Source organism: Cotesia typhae, unplaced genomic scaffold, assembly GCF_013202065.1.
Source record: "Cotesia typhae breed Kobodo isofemale line unplaced genomic scaffold, CoteBio_Ctyphae contig_44, whole genome shotgun sequence".
Classification (NCBI taxonomy): domain Eukaryota; kingdom Metazoa; phylum Arthropoda; class Insecta; order Hymenoptera; family Braconidae; genus Cotesia; species Cotesia typhae.
Window position 1 is genome coordinate 2,905,285 of NW_027423753.1, and position 18,799 is coordinate 2,924,083.

An 18,799-nucleotide genomic window follows, 5' to 3' on the forward strand; every position below is an offset into this window, starting at 1 on the left:
TGAGAATCCAGTTTTTAATTTTTATTAAAAAAAATTAATGATTTTATTGACAAGTTTAAAATGTAATAAATAAATTAAATAATTTTCAAAAATTTTTTAATATTTTAAATACATTTTTTTAAAAACTTCTTTTTACTTTTGACATTAGTTATGAAAACTAAAAATATTGAATTTTAATTAAAAAATCCTAATAAAATTATTTTTGCTTATTTTTTTACTTTTGAAGATTTTTTAAATTTAATTTTTTTACTAAACTATTTAATAGAAATAAAATTTATAAAATTTAGTATTTAACAAAATTTTGTGGCCTTTTTTTTGTAATTAAATTACTTAAAAAAATTTTAAATATATACAAAAAATAAATATAATAAATTTTTTTCACAGAAATCTTTAATTTGATAACTTATTTATTACATAGATTTATTTAAAAATAAATATGGTGAATGACGAATTACTTGATTGCTCATTCATGGAATTTAAGAATTATGTTCTATTATAAGCATGTTTACTCATTGTTAGTTATATAGAGTTATTAGGCTGAATTAGCTTCGCTGGTATTTCGTTGGTGTTTACAATATACATGTAAAATAATATTTAGTTTAATTTTAGTCTCATAACTTGCAGTATTATTTCGACTTTATTGTTAATTTAATTTTACAGAGCCACAAAGTGGAAGAGTACGAAAAAATAGTTCAAGACAGCCCGGGTCAACTGAGACAAGAAAAAACTAAAATAGTAACAGAAGGTAATGTTTCACTGAAGATGCAAAAACCAGCGAGGAAAAATGTCGCTCCTAGATTCGTCTCACCGCTCACGGGAATGATTGTCGATCAGGGCCATGACGTTGTCCTTGAAGGAGTTATTGATGGTTAGTTTAAAATAAATCTTTGCTAATAGCTTCACTGTAACCGAATATTTACATCATTTTTTTTTTATTTGTATTGAAAATTTTTAGGTTTTCCAACACCTGTAATCACTTGGATGAAAAACGGCCAAGATGTAAAAGACGGTGTGAAGACAACATTTGAACACAATCATGTGCGCCTTGAATTGAAAAATGTCAATGTCAGAGATGCTGGGAGATATACTTGTACTGCTGTCAATGATATTGGAAACGCTAGCAGTACAGCAGATTTAGTTGTAAAAAGTAAAATATTCTTTTTTTATTAATTAATTTTTTTTTTTTTAATTTAATTTTTGTCTAATTTTAATTTAATTAATTTATTTAAGAAACTATTTTCCCACCGGTCTTTGGGAAACGTCTTCAAGCACAAGTAGTGAAGAAAGGAGAACGTGTTATTATGGAAGTTGAGATAACTGGAACACCTGAACCAACAGTAACTTGGTACAAAGATGATGAACCTTTAATAGATGTTGATGGCCAGTTGAAACAAATTGGAAATTGTTATTTATTAATTATTGATGCAGGTAAAATTTCAATTTTTAATTTACTTTATTAAAAAAAAACTTTTTCGAAAAAAAGAGTATCAAATTTGTATGCAAAATACATTTTCTCTATCTCTAGATACATAATTAAGAAATGACCTTGTATCTCGTGAACTATTGACATTTTTAAGGATATAACTTCATCCCGATGTTACACTCATCAAGACCTTTCATTTGAGTACCCACATCGATTTTTCATATATTTTATATATTTATATATATTATATATATGTATATATTAAAAATATATGAAAATGCATGTGGGTACTCAAATGAAAGCTCTTGATGAGTGTAACATCGGGATGAGCTTATATCCTTAAAAATGTCAATAATTAAGAAAGTACAGTGCAATTTAACAAAAATATTTAATTAATAAAATAATTTTTAATTCAGCTGAAAAACGTCATGCCGGTAAATACATGGTTCATGCAGCAAATGCTGGTGGTGAAGGACAAAGTATAGCTGATTTTGCAGTCTTCGAACCAACTCCAGATACAATGGTAGAAGTTCATAAAACAATTGTTTATGAAAATGTTGCTGACAAAAATTTAAAGGTAATATTAATTTTAATATTATTATTAAACATAAATAAAAATTTTTAGTAATAAAAAATTCTTAGCTAAAAGTTATGAAATAAAATAAATATTAATCATAATTTATATATTGAAAAAAAAAATAATGATAGTTGGAAGAAAAGAAGAGCGAACTACCATCAGCAGCTTTAACAGCCGAGCACATAGCTACAACGACAATCCAACCAAGTTCCACATTAAAAACCCTCAACCCTACATCTAGCTCCACATTATCTTCCAAAATCCGTAAAATAGAGCTTATAGGTCCGAAAAACACTCAGCATAGTGAAGAAATAGTAGAAAAAGCAACGCGATCCGAAATGATTTCCTCGACAATAGAGTCTCATCAAAGCGAGACGAAGTCTGAGCAAAAATTCCATATGAAACTTCAGCATCAAGCACCATCTTTGTTCGACAGTGACTCCAGCACTCCAGCCGCTCCCACAATAACAACCACGACCACCAAAATCAACACTCACGAGACTCAAAAGGGCGGAGAGCCTGTTACAACTCGTACAACTGAGTTTGTGGAGTCGAAAACCCTTGAAAAAGAAGCTGAAGAAAATGAAAACGTCGAGACGGCTACTATCGCGAAGAAAGATGCCCTGAGTTTCTTTGAATCGATGTCGAAGGACAGCGAAATGACTCCAAAGGGTCCCAAAGCCATGATTAAATTGACCGAAGAAGACAAGGACGGAAACTACGACGTAAAAGTCGACAAACTAACGAAAAATTACGAACGATCGACTAAATTTGAGGAGGTAAAAAAACCAATTCCGGAAACTCCAGCGAAGAAATATGTCCAGGATATTTCTCACAAATTTGAAGCTCCAATAATAACCAAAGGTGTTGACAATGTAATGATTGATTTTCCGTACGACGACTACAAATTACCGGCTCTAAATATCCAGCGAACTGTTCTCGAAGACACAACAGCCTCCGGGTCCCCTATTCACGGTACGTTAACTATTTCCCGGCTTGTTGCTCAGTCTGAGAGCGCTGAAAAAATGTTATCAGGATTTAATCTGGTACCAGAGCCACCGCCAGAGATTGGCTACATGCCAAAGCCCGATGAAGAAGTTAAAAAAGGAATAGACGTGTCATCCAAAGCAAAACAACTTCAAGAATTTCAGAAAAAATCCGTGGACGCTCCTATTGGTGGCGTTAAAATTTTTCCAACTGCTAATGCTCCACCGGTAAAGTCTCCCGAAGCTAAACCAAAGACTACTTGTATGCAAATTGCTCCGCCATTTGATCTAACCGAGTTCAAGGAATTTTGTAAAAAAGAAGTGGTTGAAGAACGTTGCGTTAAAAAAGACGTTCATAGAAAAGAAGTTCCAGCGCCGTTGTCTCCGCCAAAAACCGAGCAAGAGAAGTCGTGGTCCTCGACGTCCGACCTGGAGACCCGGTCTCATATTTCGACAGACCTGTCGGACTATCGGTGCCAATCCGGCGCTTCAAGCCAGCTTGAAGGCCGTCCGAGTTCTCCTAAGCCTTCAGCAGACGGCATTGCTATGGAGAAATACTGGGCTAAGTCAAAGACCACTGAAGCTAACAGGAAGTCGTGGCCACCTCCAGCCGCCGGTAAGGAGACCACCAAGACTTTTACCAAGCGTGAAGAGTGGAAGGAGCCTGAAGTTGGTTACAAGACCTCGACTCATGAAAACAGGGACGAGGTTGAAGAAATTCCCGGAGGAGGTGTTACGAAAACTCACATTGAATCTACTAGCAGCTTGGAGACTCGCTCCTGGAGCACTCGGGAGAATCAAATTTCTCAGACAGTCATTGAAGAACCTGCTAAGCCTGTTGTTAAGCCTAAAGTTCCAGCTCCAGCTCCAGCTCCAGCTCCAGCTCCAGCTCCAGCCTATAAGCCTGCACCAACACCAGTTACCATGTACAAAGCAGAGACTACGAAAGTAGACCACATTGTTAACTCTATGCAAGAGAAATCGATTATGGAAAAATACTCTTCCGAGTGCGAGATAAAGAAAATGGAGTCGATGGATAAAATGAGCTATGAAGAATTGAAAGCTCCTGGATTAGTCAAGGCTGTTCCTGCGAAACCGGTCGTTCAACTTTACCACGCGCCTGGAGACAATATCAAACCAGAGCCGATAAAAACTTTCCAGGAGTCGACTTCTATGTTCAAAGGAACCCTGGCTACTGCTCCAAAGCGCCCAGTTGTCCAGCTTTATCACCCCACTGCTGAGCCGGAGATAATTCTCGAACCGGGTCCGCCTCCAGAAATTGGGTACGCTCCACCGCCTCCCACCTGCGAGAGGAAAATCGAGCGGTTTGAGAAGACCTTTGAGATGCACTCGCATAAAAAAGAAGACGCGCCGCCGATTCCTCCGAAAGATGCAAGGAAAACTCCGCCGCCTCTTCCAGTGAAAAAAACAGAGCCCTTTTCTTGCGGCACTTTTGCTAGGGGCCAGTTTATTGAGTCGGACTATGAGTCTGATTTTGAGTCCTGTAAGTCCAAGTGGCGGCCCTGTGAGAGCGAAACTGACGAGCCGAAGTACAGAAGGGTCCAACCACCGACGCCCAGACAGCCCAGGCCTAGATCAACGGAGCCTGGACCTCCGCCGCCGTCCAGCTTTGAAGTTCCGAAGGCTGAAGTCACCGGGCCACCTAGACCCGTGGTCACTCCTGATTATTTGACGGATCAGAGCTTAACGTCTTGCAAGAAGAGCAGCACCATGATGAGCAGGCAGGAGAGAAGTGCTAAGCAGCAGCAACACTATCAGAATCAAGGATTCTCGCAGGACAATTCTGTTTGTGTTAATCTTCCCAAACCTGGATCTCCGCCAATTTATGTCACTCCTGAGCCTCCCAAGTGCAAGAGCAGAGTCTTTCAGCAGGAAAGCGGCTACATGGCGGATACTGATGAACCCTTTTATCAACGAGAAGCTAGCAGTATGATTCAGAAGACTTGTGGAAAGAATGAGGGATCTTCTATGTCTTCTTATGAGTCCAAGCAATTTATGGAGAGCAAAACTTACATGAGCTCCTCGAGTAATCAGCGGAGAGAAGAATCTTCTTACACGTCTTGTCCTGGTCAGGCTCCTTGCAACGCGCAAACCCAACAGAGGATATTTGAAAAATCTTACATACCTACTGCGCCGAACAACAACACTAGATCCTTTAAAAATGACAAGGTTCGGGAATTTAATGATGTTGCGTGTGGAAATTTTTTTTTGTAGAATTTTTATGTTTAAGATTTTTTTTGGCTTTTCAGTTGAGATTTAATTAACTGCATCTAGTGTTTTTTGCATGACTCAAGAAGGAAAATTGAAGACTACTCCAAGAAATTTTTTTATAACATTTTTGCAATTGGTTTTAGTTTTGTATTTTTGTTAATTCACGGAAGAAATATAATTTTAACACAGATAATTAAATCAAGATTAATTTTGCAATTTTAAAAAATTTATTTAGTGAAATAGAAACAAAAAAATTATTGAAAAAAACTGAAATTTGTTCCATCTAGCAATTGGAAAATTAAGTTAGCCGACAAATAAAAATTTTTAGAATTTGTTTTTACTGAAAAAATGATTACAAAAAAATAAAAAAAAATTTTTTCAATTCTAAAAAAATTGTAAACCAAACCCTGAAATTTCTTAAAAATTTTTTTAAGTTCTAATTTGATAATTAAAAGAAAATCAAAAATTTAAAAATGTCGGCTAACTTTAGTATTATAAATTATCTTAGTTTAGGAACAGAATAACTTTACAAAAAATTAATTATTTGCGTTAATTTTCTTTTTTTTAAGATTCATTTTATCCCTGAAAAATTTAGCATTTAATATGGAAATTTAATTCAGTGTCATTTAATTATAATCAATGAAAAACTTCTTCATTATTTTACATAGAATTTACACGGTAAATTTTGTTCTGCACTCTGTACGCGCATGCGCGTTATAACGGCTGAAGCTTAGTTAAGTGAAGAAAAAAATCTGCGAAATATTTGAAGTATAAATTACTTCAATAAATTAGTTTATAAATTTTTTTTTATAAAAAATTTAGTGCGCATTTTGAACTTTAACAAGTTTTTTTTTTTTTTTATTGTTTTAATATTTGTGTTTTAGAGTGTTGATACATTTTTAAGGGATTTAATAGTAAAAATAATTAATTATTTATTTATTTTAGGAGGAAACGAGTTATTCCTGGTCACAAAATCAGAAAAGTTCAGCTACTAGTCCTTCCAAATTCGCACGCGGCGAATTTCGAGAAAGTGACTACGAGAGCGACTACGAAGGACGTATTCCACCTTTATGTAAACCTCGCAGTGAATCTGATTTTGAAGAACATCATTCATATAAATCAGTTAAATCAAATTTGTCAGGTAAAAATAAACTTACTAAGTTTTTCGATCGCATTTTCAGTAGAGAAAAATAAATTATTTTATTTTAATTAAAATTAAAATATGTATTATAAACATTGTAAACTACTATACTATATATCATTAATTTAATTAATTAATTAATTGAAAAAGTAAACCTTAAATAATTAATTTTGTTTGAAGTAGATTCGCATGAAGGATTAATATTGAGCTACAGCACGAGTAAAATAAAACTTTTAACGAAAACTAACTTGGTACTGCTATTATATATTTTTCCAGCTTTCAACCACTAACATCCAAGCTAGTACTACTATTCTCAGGCAAGATAAATAATTTGCTTCAGGTTTCGTTGCTCATACTTTGCTATTATCTTTATTTATTTTTTCTGGCTTTTTATGCATATCATTTATAATCATTTGGTACTGAAAAAAAAAAAAAATATTTGATTCAAAAAAAATATTTTCCGCAAAATTTTAATCTTTCTTCGAAATATATATTGAAGAAATTTATAAATAAAATCAATCGAATAAAATTTTGAGTAATAAGATTTTTTTTTGAACCATTATTATAAAATTGTTAGGAAAAAATGAAATTATTGTTAGTTTTATGAAGTGTAATTTATTATGTAGAATTTTTCAATTTAAAAAAATAATTTTTAAAAGAAGAAATTTTTGAGATGATTGGTTTTCTTTAAAATAATTTTTTTGAATCAAGTAATTTTTTTTTCTCTCATAAAAAAAAATTTATATCAAAAATATATATTAAAATTTTTAAAAAAGATTAATCATGTTGTATATTATATTTATTTTCATACAAAAAACTATTTAAAATATTTAGAAAAATTTTTTTTCAATACTTAGTTAATTTTTGGCCGATTTTCTGATATATATTTTTAATAAATTTTAATTATAAAAATATATACAAAAATCAACCAAAAATAAGCTCTATATTATTATTGACCTTGTGTCTTATGAACTATTGACATTTTTAAAGATATAAGCTCATCCCGATGTTATTCTCATCAAAACCTTTCATTTGAATACCCACATCAATTTTTCATATATTTATATATATTATATATATATGTATATATGAAAAATATATGAAAATGCATGTGGGTACTCAAATGAAAGGTTTTGATGAGAATAACATCGGGATGAGCTTAAATCTTTAAAAATATCAATGGTTAAGAAAATACAATGCAATTTAACAAAATTTATTATTTAATAAAGCAAAATTTTATTTATTTTTTTTTTTAATTTTAAAACATATTTTTGATATAAATTTTTTTATAGAAATTCAGTGTAACAACTTACCATCTATCAATCTAATATATTAATATTTTTTCGATCTAATTTGATAAGAAAATGATCAATAAATATAACTGCGTAGAATATTATAATTTTATTAAAATTAGCAACCAATTATTATTATTATTATTTAAAAATTAAAAAACTTGATTTGCGCTGTTGTTCGTGCTTTTGCATAACTATCATATCGTGGTACATCATCACTCAGAGACTCTCTCGTAGGAAAACCGATGAAACCGCAACCCGAAGTCGCGGTATCGCAGTCGTCGTGTCTGGCAAAGAAGATGGAGTTTGAAAAACTGGAGCGAGAAAACAGTTGCATTAGAAAGGAAGATAAAAAAACGCAAGTGTCATCAGGATCAAAGTCAATTCCGATGCGTCAGAAATCTGTATTGCTTCCTGGATCGCCGCCAGAGATTGGTTTTGCTCCGCCACGGCCCCATTCGTTTTACGAGGGCCACTCTGGAGTGCCGTCCTACCACAGCGGCGGCACTATCGGTACCGAAATGAAGAAAACCGTGCGAATGGACGAGTCAACAGAGAACACTCGAAGAATCGTCACCGTTGAACAAACTAGTCGCGTTATTAAATTCGGTGACGATCAACAAAATCGTCCGTCAGTTTTCAAAGTGCCGACCCCCAAAAAATTTGTCCAGGGTCATTTTCGCGAGTCGGACTACGAGAGCGACGCGGACATTGGAAAAATAAGGCCTAAGTGGGCGCCAGCGGAGAGTGACACTGATGATCCGCATTATCGAAAAGTTCAGCCGCCCAGATCATCCAGTGTTCCTCCACCTCGTGAATCTGGTGAGAGAGTTGTCACTCCCATGGAATTTGATCGCCCGCCTCTCATGGCTGGAACTGCTGAGGCTCAAACTTACGATCAGCATTTGCGCCAACTCCGCCAGGAAAGTGAGAAATTTAAGCGTGAGAATCGCAGGAGCTACGACTGCTCCACATTGCCTCTTGATAATAAAAAACGAGAAAGCAAAAAGATTGGTGATAATTTCACTGATCTCGCGGCTACGCAATACGGATTTGTGAGTAATCGTGACATCAAGAATGCTGCTAATCGTAAGAAATCTTGATATTTATTTTTATAAGTAGTTCATTATAAGGATTGTACAATTTTGTCGGCTAAAAAAAGTTAACCAGGTTAATTATCTCGCTGAGTTAATTAGTTTAGGTAAGTGGTTAACGGGTAGATTGATTCAATGGATAATTTGATTTTTCATGGGTTAAGATATTTACGGGAAGATAATTAGAAAATTTTATTAATTTTACCTTGAGACCGTTTGAGTTGATTGTTTTTAGCGGTTTTAGTCGTGGTTAAATTTTTTTATTTAAATAAATTATTTTTTGATAAACTTTCAAATTTTATTTAATTGCAAATCTAATTAAATAATCTTAAACAATTTTTAATAAGTGTAAAATTGAGTGATAAACAAAAAAAAATTGTTTTATTGTAAATTGTAAAATTAAAATTGTTACAAAAATATTTTAAAGAGCACTTCAAGCTTTTTTTACAATTAAATGAATTTTCGAATCACTATTTTTATTTTAAATTTATAAAAAATTTTTTCCTATTTTTTAAATTATTTTTCTATTAATAGTTTTGTATCTTGTGTTTTACTATTGACATTTTAAAAGATATAAGCTCATTCCGATGTTACACTCATCAATACCTTTCATTTGAGTACCCACATCAATTTTTTATATATTTATATATATTATATATATGTATATATGAAAAATATATGAAAATGCATGTGGGTACTCAAATGAAAGCTCTTGATGAGTGTAACATCGGGATGAGCTTATATCTTTAAAAACATCAATAGTTAAAAACGTACAGTGCAATTTAATTAAAGACTTATACAACTTATTTTTAATGAAGCTACATAAAATTAAAAAAAAAAAAAAAAAACAGATTAATGAAAAATCAAATAAAAAATTTCCAACAAAAACCGTTAACCATAAAAATTGTACGTCCTAATAATAATCTACTGACTGATAATTTACATTTGTACAATTAATAACGATAATTATTTTTAATAAATAATTTATCATCGCTTCGCATCATGGAGATTAGAATTAGATTTAGCAGAAAAAAACTAGTTAGCTCCACTTGGTGTTAGTCTTATGATTTCTTTTCTTCTCTTTATTATTTTTATTTCGTTTTCTCCTATCTCTCTCTCTCTCTCTCTCTCTCTCTCTCTCTCTCTCTCTCTCTCTCTCTCTCTCTCTCTCTCTCTCTCTCTCTCTCTCTCTCTCTCTACAACTTTTCAAATTGTTGCCTTTAAATAAATTGGTTGTAAAGTCTAAGTGGCTTATAATAATCAGACGTAGCATCGAAGCACATGACGGACATGACAAGCAGCTTCAAGGCAAAAACGGAAAAGTTTGTGAAAGAAATCCAGTCCGATCTGAAGCACCAGAGCAAGCCGATTCTGAAACACCCGCCGGAAAAGCACCACCAGGATACCGATCAGTCTCAAGCTTATCGCGAAGAAAAACGGATGTCCCAATATGGTAAAAAATCTCCGTCATCATTTTATTAATCTAAATTTTTTAGAGTTATTTATTATTATTACCTTCAATAATTAAAAAAAAAAAATGAAAGTACCAATTAGCGAGACATTAAATCCAGGAACCAAGCACATTGATCCAGACACGGGATTGATCTACTTCAAGTACGACTTCGGATACGAGTTTGGAATCGTCCTTCCAGGAGAATCCAAGAAGACTATTGCCAGCAGCAATAAAACGATCCAAGGCCAGCGACGTTCAAGTGACATCGAAGTTCCGATTTCCCACGAGTTCACTACAAATCGCCAAGAGAATGGGTTCACTCGCACTCCCTGGCAGTCTAACAACAACGTCAACAACAATAATATTAACAACAATGTCAATAACATCAACAACCAGCAGAAAAAATTCTCTCCTTCGAAATTTTCCACCGGAAAAACCGTAAAGTGGGAGCCAACATCCGAGAGCGAATTTTCGGAGGCCGAGGACTCGATTCGTTGGAAAAAACGTGGAGTTATGCCTCCACCTCCGAGTCTATTGATTCCCCAGAGTCCCAGCTTACCCAGGTGGGACCCAACAACGCCGTCGCCGATGTCGCTCAGCCCTAGTCTTCCTAGTTTCTCACCCAGACACTCCAGCGCTACTACGGGGCCACCCAGCAACGTTGACTCCATCGCAGGTATCTCATTGCGTATTCATCCCCTCGAGATTTAGAAAAAAAAAAAAAAAATGAAATGAAGTAATTGAATTAATTATAAATACGAATATTTAATGTTTAGTAAAAAATTCATTAATAAAATTATTTAATTCGCATTAACCTCATCTGCAAAATCTGGAATCGTCTTGGGTATCTTTTGCCTGCATAAAAAAAGCTTCGACTCTTTGCTACGCTGCAATGTTTAAATATTTGTAATTTTTAATTGAAAATTAAGAATTTGTTATGTTAAATGGGTTATAATATATGTAGGCTCTGGTGAATGTTTCTTATAGTGAGGGATCTCCGAAAAATTCGTGGGCCCACGGGTGCTAGGAATAACTGATTGAGTGTCTTCCCCTCGGGATGTAAGGATGTTAAGTCCTTGGTGGTCGGCTAGGACATGGGTTTACTCATTTTTTTTTTTTGGTTATTATTTGCAGAGTCGCCGTGGCCGAATAGCAACGGGAACTCCGGGCAGAAAGAAATTATTCAGCCTTATTTAGATATTTTGCCAAAGAAAGCTCCACTTTTTATCACGGTAAGATTTTTTTTTTTTTAATTTAGGTATGAGAAAAAAGGTTTTTTTGTAAAAAGTGTTTTGAATAAAAAAAAAAAATTAATTCAATTCAAAAGAAAAATGTTTGAACTAAAAAAAATAATTTTAAAGAGTTTCATTGTTTTCAATTTCATTTGAGTGAAAAAATTCTTGTCAAATAAAATTTACTTACACAGAAAAATTTTTCAGTTATTAAATTCTCTAATTTCATCAACAAAGAGTAACTTAAAAATTTTCTCTAATTTCTTTTTCAATCAAAAAAATTTTTAATTAAAAAAAAAAATAATAAAATTAAAAATCAAAAATTCAATTTTTTACAATTTTGAAAATCTTTTTAAAATCTTGAGCTACACAAAAAGTACAAGGTGACACTGGATATCATTCCAGATTATACTCAGTGATATCTAGAGTGAAAAAAATTTTTCAGATAGTAGCTAGTATAATTCAGATTATACTGCGTGATATCTGGATTATACTCATTGTAATCTGGATTATACTAGCTACTATCTGAATTTTTTTTTTCACTACAGATATCACTGAGTATAATCTGGAATGATATCCTGTGTCATCCGTTCTTGTTCTTTCCGTGTACTTTTAAAAAAATTTTTTTTTCCGACTGATTTTTAAAGAAAGCTCTTAAAATATATTAAAAAAAATAAAGTAAAAAAAAAATGAATTTTCAAACAATTTTAAGTGCGTAAAATCCCACAATTTAAATTTAAATTAATCATCTTCTTTCAACTAATTCAATAAATAATTACTTACATCAAACTTGTTAAATTTAATAGCCACTGAGAGATATTGCTGTGGTAAGCGGTCAGACTGCGAGATTTGAGTGCATCGTTCAAGCAGAACCGCAGCCCAATATTCTTTGGTCCAAAGACGGAAGGATTGTCGAGAACTCTGTTAACTACGAAGTTTATTACAGAAATGGAGTCTGTCGTCTTGTAATACCTTGTGCCTGTCCATGTAAGTTTATCAAGGCATAAATAGTCTTCCCATAAAAAAAAAAAAAAAAAAAAAAATATCTTCAAAAAATTTACAACAATAATTTAAAAATTTTCAGCTGACGCTGGCACGTATGTTTGCACTGCAACAAACAACCTCGGTTCAACCACAACATCATCTTCACTCCAAGTCCCAGGTAATAGACGATCTATCTACGGCACTAAGTAATGGACACATGGTTACTGGGCCTGCAAGCTCTTTTAAATAATCTTAATTAATTTGATGGTGGTGGTGGTGGAATTAAAAGTGAAGCTTTCTGTATATCTATTATTATATTTACTTTAAATAGTCTAAAAATGAAAATACGAGTAAAATATTAATTTTCCGACTATATATTAATTATTTCGCTAAAAAATAATTGCTTATTATTATTATTATTATTATTATTATATGTAGACGATAAATCTTTCTTTATGTAGAGAATGTGCCCTGTTTTTCGTAGACTCTTTTACGTCATAATTATTAAATTTATGCTTTGATGGATGGTTAAATGTGAATGAAAGGAAAATTTATTGGCGTAGACAACTAACTTAAATCTTTACAAAAATAAACTAGACACTGGGATTATAATTATTATTAATTAATGAGATTTTTTATATAAGACAAATAATTAAAATTAAGTACCGTCGTACTTAAATCTGTGTGATTAAAATACAAAAAAAAATTATTATTTCTTCTCTGTATCGCTTGGTTTAATTTATTGATCTTAATGATTTACTAGCGAGCGAAATGCTTAAGACACTTGATTTTTAACCGATGTGATTAAAAATATATAATAATAAAATATCTAGTCATAATCATAACTGCGCACACAGTTTAAAAATAATAAAGAAGAAATAAAAAATAAATAATAAAGTAACGAGTAAATAAAAGCTGTAATCTTTAAATCTTCGTTACTGTTATGTAAATAAATGTGTGCTTACTTTGCAAAAATATTATTGGGTACTATGGTGTAATGTTTATTTCCTTTATCCTATAAACTGTTTACTAATATTTTTTTCTTTTCTTCTTAATATTTTTATTATTTAGTTGTATATAGTAAGTAAATGTAGAATTTAATATTTATTATTTAATAATTATGCTTTTGGTGATGTGTCTGCTAAATTTGCATTTTATTTATAAATAAATAAAATTTTGCTTTATTGAATAATGACTTTTGTTAAATTGCACTATACTTTCTTAAATATTGACGTTTTTAAAGATATAAGTTCATCCCGATGATACACTCATCAAGAGCTTTCATTTGAGTATCCACATCAATTTTTCATATATTTTATATATTTATATATTTCACAAATACCACATATATAAAAAATATATGAAAAATTGATGTGGGTATTTAAATGAAAGATCTTGATGAGTGTAACATCAGAATGAGCTTACATCTGTAAAAATGTCAATAGTTCACAAGATACAAGGTCATTTCTTAATTATTTACATTTTTTAAGATATAAACTCATTTCGTTGTTACACTCATCGAGACTTTTCATTTGAGTACCCACATGTCATTTTTTATATATTTTATATATATTCATATATATAAATATATAAAATATATGAAATATATAAAAAATTGATGTGGGTACTCAAATGAAAGCTCTTGATGAGTGTAACATCGGGATGAGCTTATATCTTTAAAAATGTCAATAATTTACAAGATACAAGGTCGTTTTGTAATTATGTATCTCGAGATTTTTTTAAAAGCCCATCCTGGAGACAAAATTTGTTTTATTCTTTTATTAACATAGAATCTTAATAATATAGATTATATTTGAGAAGAATAAGTATTAATAATAAAATTAAATTAAAATTATTTTTGTTGTTGCTGTGACAAAAATACTTGGTAAGTATATTCTTTATTTTTAAAAGTAATTTCGGGTGAGTAATATAGTTTGAGATGATGAATAAATTGTTGGTTGATGGTTATAAATAAATTAACAAAAATAAGTAAAATGTAAAAAACATGAGCTTGAGATTCATGTACTCGAGATACATTTAAGAGTGCATATATATGTGGGGGGAACGGTTAAACGTGTATTAAAATAGACTGTAAGGTAATCTTGGAATGCGTATAGGATAATGTGAGTCGTCGTTCCTAAAATAAGTGGAAAAATATCAAACCTCACGGCCTAGAACATTTTACGAGGTGTAAAGTGCTTTGATATTACTTACTCCGAGTACTTTAAAATTAATTATTTAATTATTTCTTCATTTAAATTATTCATTAATTTTTTTATCAAATTATTTTTAGAAATTTATTGATTATTTATTTTGAAAACAAAATTCTTTGAATTATTGGCCAATAAAAAGATTATTTTGCGCTGTTTGATATTATGCAAAATAAATGATTGCGTTTTTGTGTAAACTCGTAATGCGGATTACGTTATAGAATTTAGTAAAGTAAAGCTAAAATAAAAAATGATATTTGAGAAATTTACATGACACACCAGGAGGTCGGAACAATGTGGGAGGTGGTACGGAACTAAAATAGAAATTTCATCGGCAAAATTATCGCGAGAAGAAATGTATGCCAACGATTGTATTTTTTTATTTTTTATTTGGTTGAATAATTTTTTTATTTTTGAAGATATTTATCATTGTTATTGTTTTTAGTAATAAAAACAATTTTGTAGTTAACAATTATGTAAAAGAAATATAATATATATTTTAGAAGCATGCATGAATCATCAGCGAAATGCAGACTCAACTGAGACATCAACAGAAGGTTCTAAATATATCACTTTGAGTAATATTTTCACGTCAATAGGAAACTCATTAAATATTTTGAGAAATTATGAGACGAATTTTTTAGAAATAGAAGAAAATAAAAATAATAGGTAATTATAATAAAAATAATTATATTTTGGTGCTAATTTTTTTTTTTTTTAATAATTAATAATTAATATTTAATATTTTTAACTGACAATAATTTATTAAAAATTTTTAATTAATTAGAAATAAAAATTTCGTAATTATTATTTATTAATTTATAATAATTTTTATAAATAATTATTAATAAAAATTTTTAATAAATTATTTACAAAAATTTTCAATAAAAATTATTAACAAAAATTTTTAATTAAAAATTATTAAAAAAAAATTTTTAATAATAATATAATATAATAATAATTTTTTTAAATTAGATTAAACGATAAAGACAATTGCTATGGAACTAAAATCCAAGATTCGTACGATCAAGAAGACATCGATAGTGAAGATACATCACAAAGTAATTACGACGAGATAACAAGACGCTTAGAAGCCTACAGTGACGGAGATTACAGTTATCCAGAATTTTATTCCACTAATAAAATAACGTACGAGAGTTTCAGTAGTCCAGAATTTTTTCGTCACTTTAAAATACCAGGTAATAAAAAGACCCAAATCCTTGGGGATTTATAAATAATTATTGCGTACTAACTTTATAATTTATTGCTCTCGTAAACTATCGAGTTAAGTTACAATTATTTTCTTGATACACATTTTCTTTTTTATTTCATTTTTTGTCACGCTTCATATGAATTTTTTAATTTTTTAAAAGTTGGTGGGTTAGGTCTATTATTAGAACAAGCAAAGGATCAGATTGAAGATGAGAGTGAAGAAGAAAAGTGAGAAGTGGAATGAAATGTATATGGGCGAGATACTCTCGTTAGTAAAAATAAATAAAATCTTTATTATGCTAAGAAAAAAGTTGACACGACGTAACCTTATATTAATTCTACTAAGTGATATTTTGCGTTACTAGTGCCAAAAAGACTTATGAAAAAAATTTTTTACTTCTTTCATTTTGGGAATGTTAAAAATATAGAAATTTATTAAAAAATAAAAAATGACTAAAAAAAATTTTTAAATACAAAAAATTAAATTTTTGACAATTTAAAAAATATTTAGCTAATTTTTAGAACAAAATATATTCATAATTAAAAATTATTATATTCTTCAATTTTTATATTTTTTCAAAAATTATCAGTCAAAAAAAAAAATTGTCCCAAAAATTATAAAAAAATAAATTAATGATTTATCTAAAAAAATCAGTAGGCCACCTAAAAATGTAATTCAAAAAAATTCCTTTTTTTTTTTTTCAAAAATTTCATTTTCTTATAAGCTAAAAATTCTACCCGCAAAAATTTTTTTTCACTCCAGCTAAAAAATTTTAATTATTTATTTTTAAATCCCCAAATTTTAGAATTCGCTCCACCCTATTATCTATGGTCTAATGAAAACGAAAGATCCAACTGCATCTAAAATTCAATTCGTTATACTCTTCAGAGATAAATTACGGCAGAATAAATAAATAAATAAAAGAAGAAATAGAAATAGAAGAAGAATTTCCACGATGACTCTGTTAGAATATATACAATAAAATGTTCTTACAGTGAACGCACTAACTCAGAAATAGTCAGAGCGTCACCAAAGTAAATCTTACCTTGAGACGAAGATTATTCACTCGACACCTCAATAATAAATTCTTTAAATTAAATCAAGCCTAATTGTTACCTTGGCTCTATTAAATTCTATTAAATTTAATAATGATAAATAGAATAATTTTAAAATCCGAATTGATGAGCCGTTTAATTGTCAACTTAAATTTTACTTAAAGTATTAAATGTATCATCTTTAATCACACAGCTTGGTACTTCAAATAAATACACTGTGCCAACAAATTAATACACGGACTATTGTGCAAGTAACGTAATAAGAATCCTCAAAGTAATGAAATGCGAACCTCAGCATTGTATTATTGAATTGAGATTTAAATTACGAGATTCAAGCTTCACTTTGATCTACTGTCGCACTCATTTTGATTTCTCGTCTTCCATGTAATGTAACAAGACTCATTACATCCATTCTCATTTATTATTTATAATTATGACAACAATTAACCGGACTAACCAGATTTACTGAAAAGAAGAAATAGAAAAAAAAAAAAAAAAAAAAAAAAGGATAAATGCTTTTGCAAAATGAAACAAAAGTAAGAGAGTTTATTTTCATTTTATTCATTTAAAAAAAAAAAATTGTTGATCTAATTTACACACAACTGGAGGAGTTACTCTGAACCGACAATTTACGACCCGTAGAGTAATTTAAAGCATTAATTGCAAGTCTCAGAGGATTCAACAACATGTTAATAATTACATCAGTATAAAATAATAATAATAATAAAATTTATAAATTATGCACGGTGATTAAGTATTTAAAATTAATAATAATGATACAGAGGCCAAATGTGAAACGCTGGAAAAGTACCTGTACATTTTTGGCGATTAAACTTGAGTAAATAAATCGGGCAAATTTCTCTCTTTTATGATACATGTATAATAATGATTATAATTATTATTATTATGATTATTATTGTATGTATGTATAAAAATGCAACGGTAATCCATGAGTGTGAGGTTTTTGCGTGAATCTCTTGAAGACAAGACAAGAAAACGTAGGTGTATGTTTCTACAGCGTAGAATAAACGAGCATACGGTCGTACGCGTTCATGCAAGCACGCACGCCATGAATTTTCTTCTTCCTTCCTTTTTACGGTGAATGCAACAAACAGACAAGAGCACATTTTAACATTTTACATGGGCTTGATGTGTATTATTTTGTACTATAGGGACACGGACGTTTTATTTATCAAGGAAGAAAGATAAATAAAATAAAATAAAAAATAGGATGGATGAGGGATATGTAATGTATGTAATGGTAAATAAGAGTTTTATAGTAAAGGTAGATAAAGAGAGCTGAGAAAAGTAGCGTAGTAAGTTTATACGCGAATCGTCCAGGGGTGACAAAACTCTACTTTGGTGGGAAGGAAGTAAGACGGGGAATAAGTGCACGCGTGGGCACGCGTGAGATAAAGAACCAGAAAATTAATTTGTGAATGAACGTCTGAGGTATTTTACTCCGTTCTTCTATTATTTAATAAATAATTATCGGAATTTACTATTAAAAAATATTTGTAAAAAATAGTAAGCTTACTGTAATAAATTAATTGGGAGTAATTATTTCTTCTTTTTTTTAAATTATTTTTCATTTATTCTATTTTATAGAAAATTTATAAATTAATTGCTATTAATTAATTCTTCTACAATATATCAGTTTATATATGCTATTAGTTTTCTTCTCGTTATTTTTACTTATAATTCGTTTTTCTTTCTATTTCATGAAGAAATATTATTATTATCATCTGTAAAAAAAATTAATTGTTATTAATTGTTTCTTCTTTATTTTCTAATTCACATATGTAGTGAGTTTTCTTCTTCTGTTTTTTGAATTTTACAAAGAAACATTAATATTTAATTTATTTAAAAAAATTTGCTGTCAAATATTTCTTCTTTAATTTTTTAAT

General features: G+C 30.3%; 2 protein-coding genes and 1 long non-coding RNA gene across 21 annotated transcripts in view; 2 read left to right on the top strand and 1 right to left on the bottom strand.

Moving 5' to 3' along the window:
• Positions 1-13,391, top strand: part of LOC141528688 (uncharacterized) — a 35,672-nt gene extending 22,281 nt beyond the window's left edge. Inside the window, exons 19-30 of one of the 9 annotated variants that reach the window (XR_012479432.1) lie at positions 661-868; positions 956-1,147; positions 1,231-1,428; positions 1,840-2,000; positions 2,132-5,176; positions 6,164-6,359; positions 7,889-8,740; positions 10,010-10,198; positions 10,290-10,874; positions 11,186-11,257; positions 11,333-11,430; positions 12,237-12,280. Coding sequence is in view for 7 of the 9 variants with exons in the window: in XM_074244866.1 (XP_074100967.1) it covers positions 661-868; positions 956-1,147; positions 1,231-1,428; positions 1,840-2,000; positions 2,132-5,176; positions 6,164-6,359; positions 7,889-8,740; positions 10,010-10,198; positions 10,290-10,874; positions 11,333-11,430; positions 12,237-12,417; positions 12,515-12,624 (6,015 nt within the window). In the remaining 2 variants the exon portion in view is untranslated. Of the gene's footprint in view, positions 1-660; positions 869-955; positions 1,148-1,230; positions 1,429-1,839; positions 2,001-2,131; positions 5,177-6,163; positions 6,360-6,635; positions 7,759-7,888; positions 8,741-9,758; positions 9,939-10,009; positions 10,199-10,289; positions 10,875-11,162; positions 11,258-11,332; positions 11,431-12,236; positions 12,418-12,514 lie in introns of those variants that run through there. The other 8 variants (XM_074244866.1, XM_074244867.1, XM_074244868.1 and 5 more) reach the window with 8 other exon arrangements.
• LOC141528693 (uncharacterized) lies at positions 9,855-10,044 on the bottom strand. The gene is made up of 2 exons (XR_012479435.1): positions 9,946-10,044; positions 9,855-9,899 (listed from the first exon to the last, which is right to left on the bottom strand). It is a non-coding gene; the product is annotated as an uncharacterized LOC141528693 (long non-coding RNA).
• A 1,736-nt stretch (positions 13,392-15,127) lies between the features above and the next one.
• Sls (sallimus) overlaps positions 15,128-18,799 on the top strand; it is a 94,665-nt gene continuing 90,993 nt past the window's right edge. For all 11 annotated transcript variants that reach the window (XM_074244853.1, XM_074244859.1, XM_074244855.1 and 8 more), the window contains exons 1-2: positions 15,128-15,293; positions 15,600-15,823. In XM_074244853.1, the coding sequence (XP_074100954.1) occupies positions 15,136-15,293; positions 15,600-15,823 (382 nt within the window). In that variant the 5' untranslated portion in view covers positions 15,128-15,135. The remainder of the gene's footprint in view (positions 15,294-15,599; positions 15,824-18,799) is intronic.